General features: G+C 42.4%; 1 protein-coding gene across 2 annotated transcripts; it reads right to left on the bottom strand.

Moving 5' to 3' along the window:
• Positions 1–673: 673 nt before the first annotated feature.
• On the bottom strand, positions 674–5,393 carry LOC311496746 (uncharacterized protein). 2 transcript variants are annotated; one of them, XM_084556709.1, is made up of 6 exons: positions 3,951–5,393; positions 3,601–3,861; positions 2,705–2,829; positions 1,905–2,211; positions 1,739–1,808; positions 674–1,160 (listed from the first exon to the last, which is right to left on the bottom strand). In XM_084556709.1, exons 1-6 carry the CDS (start codon positions 4,291–4,293, stop codon positions 1,025–1,027), a joined length of 1,242 nt encoding a protein of 413 aa, XP_084412835.1. In that variant the 5' UTR covers positions 4,294–5,393; the 3' UTR covers positions 674–1,024. The 2 variants fall into 2 exon arrangements, with proteins under 2 accessions (XP_084412835.1, XP_084412834.1); XM_084556708.1 differs by having other exon boundaries at positions 1,739–2,211.
• Positions 5,394–5,502: the final 109 nt, after the last annotated feature.

The raw sequence follows: 5,502 nt of genomic DNA, 5'->3' as shown, positions 1-5,502 counted from the left end.
TGGCTTCTATGCAAGAGCCATAAGACATAAGACATAAGACGTTTATTTAATCTCACGTGTGAGAAAGTTCCTTGTTCCAGTAGCACAGAATTTGGCAAAAATATATATACAGAAGACAGTGACGACTTTGAACAGGGAAAAGGTTATCAAAAAAGCACAAAAAACACAAATACAAAAATTTAAAAAAATATATATCAAAATATATCCAAAAAAGAATAACCATACTCTGAGAAAATATAGGGAGGAGAAATAACTAGAAATATAAATCACATTGAACAGCTCAAACACTAAAGAAATACTAACGTGAATTGTGCTATAATTCATACAATCATTCTCATAATGTGCAACACATCAGTGCAACAAATTCATGTGCAGTTTCTCACAAACAAGTGCAATAACATCAAGTGATGTGCAATAACAGTGACGTCTTATTATGTGTGAATAGGGCTGTTAATGTTTTATTTATTTCTATTCCAATACTTCTACTGCACCTATGAGGGACCTCAGGTCACCTTAATTTTGTTGTACCTGTACAACGACAATGAAGACATTGTCTATTCTATTCTATTCTCTCACTACCTTCATAGTGAGGCAGCCGTCAGCCCTCACAGAGTTGGCAGGACTTGGTCTTGTGGACTGTGAAATATTAAAGACTTAGCCTTGAGCATTGGAAAACAGTAACACACTTTTTTATTTTACATTTTTAACAAATAACTGTTATGACAGAGTTAATACATCTTGAGAAAACACTTTGAAACAGTGTTGTGTTTATAAAAAAAATAATAAAAAGAGGTCCAAGTGAAGTTTCCTTGATACTTGATGAACTTGTATCAAAAGACCAAACAGAGCTTTTCCTCACACAACTCACTGAGAGTTACTCCAAGGCTGAGAAAAGTCCGGTAGTCAAAACAAAGCCACAGACGTCCAAATCCTGGCGAGTTCTGAATCCCAAAAACCTGCTTTATTTGCTATGAAATCACCACAGGTTTGCAAGAGTGGAAGTTTGATGGTGTTTGGACATGTGCTAGCTGTGGGATACGCAGACCCCTGTGAAAATGTGATGCATGGCTGGGGAGTCATTCCTGTGGGGGGTGGTGTCTTCAGGCCTGTGATGCATCCCTAATGCTTTCTGGGGAACTTTCGTGCTCAGGTTGCCAGGGCTGAAAAACAAAAACAAAAACAAAACAGTAAAACAACAGTAACCAAGGTAACAGTAACAGTGAGCTTATTGACGCCATTATTGGTCTGTAGGTGTTGTATGTGATTTACTTTAGGTATTGACACAGGGTCTGATTCATTTTTATTGGTATTTAACAAAAGTATATTGAGGTAGAATGAGTTTACAAGTTGACAGATAACAAAACATTTACCCACAGCATTTTGAGAGCATAGGATGCACTTTGTTGATGGAAAAGCTTTAACTGTTTCCAGTGTACGTATGTGTCTCCCTATGTGTGTGTGTGTGTGTGTTTACAAAGTTTTTCCGTGTTATGTGAATCTATTTACAGCAATTAAACGCCTTGTGGTTATAAACCACCCACACGTCCACACAAGCTTTTAAGAAACTGACATGTAAAGTCGATTAGTCGTTCTTAGGCTCAACATACTCAACATTTTTACAAAATCTTGTGGGAGTCTGTAAATCCATTTGGAAGTTATGTGCCTTTCTAAGGAAAGCCAATGCCGTTCCCCCTTTGAGCCAACTGGCATGAACATGAACACACAAACACACACCTACCAGTGTGTAGGAAGGTCCACCTCTGTCACATGGTCTTCCTCATCTGTGTCCGACGTATCTTGTAGTTCACCTATGACAAAGCAGCTGGTGAGTGACACTGTGAAGGGCAACCAACCTGAAACCAAACAAATCAAATCTGCTTTCCATGAGACACCTGAGTGCTTACTTCTGTCATAATCTGTCCTACGACATATAAACAGAGTAATCCGGTTGTATGGTTTTCCTATTTCAGCTTTATACTCTCTCACAGTGAATGGCTTTAAAGTCCCAGGAATGGTATTGACTTCTGTCCTGTCTGGGTAAATGAGGACGTAGGGACCCTCGTCCAAATCAGAATGGAAGTCAGTCATCTTCTTGACTGCCAACAGATGTAGCCCGGCTGCATCGGTGTCTGGATCAACGATCAGTGGAAGAGTTCTGCCTCTGACGGGTTTCATGGTGTCGTGTTGAAAACACATGATTCCAATATTTATCTGCACAAAGAAAATAAATCAGGTATAGTCAAGCTGGTGCATCAAACCACACAACAGGTAAGAATGTACAAGACTCTATTACAGAAAGTAGTTTAACAAATTATTTACATCAAACTACTTCTAAAAAGCTGTCCAAATTTACTTAACTTAACTTGATTAGGCTAACAAATGCTTCTTTTCTATGCCTTAAACAAAAACCCTTGATAAGTAACAGGCACACTACTCTCTTTTCTCCCACAAGGACACATCATACAGCTGACATAGTCTCAACCACAGGTGACCTCCCACAAATGTAAATAACCAAGATGAACTGACATGACCGCATTCAATAATTCCCTAAACATCTTTTTGACAGTTATCTTATCATGAACCACATACATGATTTCATTTTCAGACACAAATTTGTCTCTTTCATCATCATTTGATTATCTATATCGTCCAGTTAACCATCATTTCCAGCACCTCCCCTTCACCCCAAACTGCCTGAGGTTACCTGTATTTTTTTCTGGTGTTTCTTCTTCAGACTCCTCCTCTGACAAGCAAAATTCAGCCTTTCCTCCAACTTCTTCCTCCTGTGTTTGGGGAATGTTGCAATTTTTGGGGACGCATCCAGCGCAGCTACACAGACAAGACAAAAAACTAGTTTTGACTACCTAGCTGAATGTGGCCCCGGGTTGTGTTTTTGTGATTCACGTTTTACACGAGTGAGCCCAAACATCAATCACGAGACATACATAGCATGTCAACCTCAGTCAAACGTGACATTTTACTCAAAGTTGACATCCTCACCGTGCTTCCCCTCGGCCAGACACGCAAGACATGCAGAAATCTGGCAACGACTCATACTTCTTTCTACAATGTGGAGCTTTCTACAGTGTGTGCTTTCAAAGTGTCTACACTTTTACAGGGTGTCATTTCTGAACTGGCAGCGAAACAACAAATATATTTTAGCAGGGGACGTGTCCAATCAGAAACAAGAAGTGTTGTCCCTATCCTTTCTGTAATCTGAAGTGTTGTTGTGTGTTTTGACCTTCAGGGCCACAGTACTTTGCATCTTACTCTGGCAGGATAAGTAAAAAGAAAGCTTGAGAGAGAGAGAGAGAGTGCATGCCCTCCATCTGTACTGTGCACATGATCTGACTTTGCTTATCTGAACTTTCATTTCCACAGGTAATTCATGGGTTAACTAGTGGGGTAACACCTACCAACCACATATGACTAAAGTCTGGAGTTGTGTACGTGCTAAATTATGCCAACTGCTTATTAATTTCACATTGTCACTTATCTATTCAGATTTGCCCCTCGTGGCACTTTCTACCGCAACTGCCTTTTCCTCGTAATTTACAGATGAATCTATTCGTCATAACTCACATGGAGATTAAAACCTACCTATCTTTGCAGGTTTCTGGTGGTGGGCTCCACCTCCACTCTGCTGCTGGTCCGCACAGCTCTCCTCACACATTTCCCATTCGATGACCGGCCCCAAGTCGGACGGTTCCTCTTTAACCGCAAAGGTGGCCCATCCAGGAGACTGAGCTCCAGCTGCTCCGCCGTCACTCTCCCGAGACCCAGCAGCAGACGGGGCGCGTTGGTGGGGAAAAGATTCCATAGTGTCGGGGGAAATTAGTGTGGGTGTCTCTGCGCCCACATCTGATAACAACAGATAGAGGAGTTGAGAAGTGAGTGGGTGCAAGTACTGGCTTTGATGATCTGATTTAATATTGGCAGACTTCTCTTACCACAACACTTCTCTTCCTGCTCAGTTTTCAGCTGGTTCACTGCTTCATCGCTTAGGGAAGCTTTGGAGCAACAAGTGGCCGAGCAGGGGAGCTCATCCTCGGGCGTCTGCATCGTCTCCTCATCCAGCTCACTTTTCTGCAACTTGCACTTGAGACTCCAGATCTCCTTGTCCCTGTCCGCCACCATCCTCTGGTACTCCAGCATCCTGCGGTTGTAGGCGCCGCACATGACGCTGAGCACGGCGTCCACGGCCGTCCTGATGACGCTCTCTACGGCCTCAGCCTCGTCCTGGTTGTGGAGACCCGGGTGTAAACCAGACGACCTGTGGCCGTCGTGGCTCATTGTTAAACGAGTGGACACAAAGACACCGTCTTAATGCTGGTTCTCTAGTTAAAACAGCCCCAAAACAACACAGGCTAGCGGGGGAGCTAACGATGCTAACTGAACTTCTTCTTTTTCTTCTTCTCCTTCTCCTCCTCTGGTTTCTTCTTCTTCTACGTTTCAATGCGAGCAACAGCCACGTAAAGCTTCATTATCGCCACTGCTGCTTTGGAGTACGGAGTTCTATTTTTGTTTTTAGTTTATCTCATAAAAAACACATTTGACAAAGCATGTTGCCCTGATTCTGCTCCTTGGCAGAGATCAAATCATTAACTGTAGGAAGAAATGGACGCCATGACAGCTTCTCTAAAAACACATGGAGCGCCCCCTGGTGGCAGGTTGCAGTAAAGTTCATTTATTCCGTTAGTGGATGGGACTTGGGCTAAACCAGAGAACGTCTAATATGGGGAGAAGTTCCACTCTCACTGAACTTCCGGGTTCTGAACTGTTGCAGTTCCACTCTGATTCCATATGAGGGCGCTCTCAGGACGAGTGCAGAATGAATGGCGGTCTATGGAGCAGTACCCCTCAAAATCCACTTTTCTCAGGATATAATTTTTTTGTGCAGTAATTTGAATATTGAATTTGAAAGGAGATGCAAAGAAATTACACATTGCTTGGTGTTAGATTTTTTAGAGTCACTTATTTTGCTTTAAAAAGTATTTTAAAATGTCAATGACGTCATACACATCGTACGACCAGATACTGCTTTACGGCAATTCTTCAGTCACTGCTTTGGTGCTTTCGCGCTCTGCACTTTCTTTTCTCTCGAGGCATGGACAACACAGCTGACACGGGTAAATAATCGTGCTAGAAGAGTTTCTGTTTTGTTGTTTTAAAAGACCGGGCCGAAAAAAAAAAAACTTGGGCGAAAAAGTCCGCCTTAACATTCTGGTCCCGCTTCGGATGCCACGATGCCGTCAAGCGGGATCTGGTCGTAATCAGTCCTTCACTGACCAATCAGCGTTCATTAGCACAATGCTAGCGTGTTATGGGCAACAACAACTCAACCTGTAAGAAAACGAAAGGACATAAGTTCTCGTTCATTCAACTTTTGACCTATAACCCATGTTGAACTTGCAAAACCTACAATCAAATCTGAGATTTCTCACCGACAATCGGGTGAAAGAGACACATTTAGCCGTTTAGCTCCATAGACTCCCATTCACG

This window comes from Chelon labrosus (genome assembly GCF_963514085.1).
Source record: "Chelon labrosus genome assembly, chromosome: 12".
NCBI classification, from domain to species: domain Eukaryota; kingdom Metazoa; phylum Chordata; class Actinopteri; order Mugiliformes; family Mugilidae; genus Chelon; species Chelon labrosus.
The sequence above is the reverse complement of the archived record's forward strand: the minus strand, read 5'-3'. Positions and strand labels throughout refer to the sequence as shown.

Bases quoted from the DNA above. Each gene is read 5' to 3' on its own strand.
- LOC311496746 (XM_084556708.1), bottom strand. From the start codon at position 4,293: ATGAGCCACGACGGCCACAGGTCGTCTGGTTTACACCCGGGTCTCCAC. The intron at 2,830-3,600 runs GTAGGTTTTAAT...TTGTCTGTGTAG, and splicing joins CCAGAAACCTGCAAAGATAG to CTGCGCTGGATGCGTCCCCA. The intron at 2,212-2,704 runs GTAACCTCAGGC...TTCTTTGTGCAG, and splicing joins AACACCAGAAAAAAATACAG to ATAAATATTGGAATCATGTG.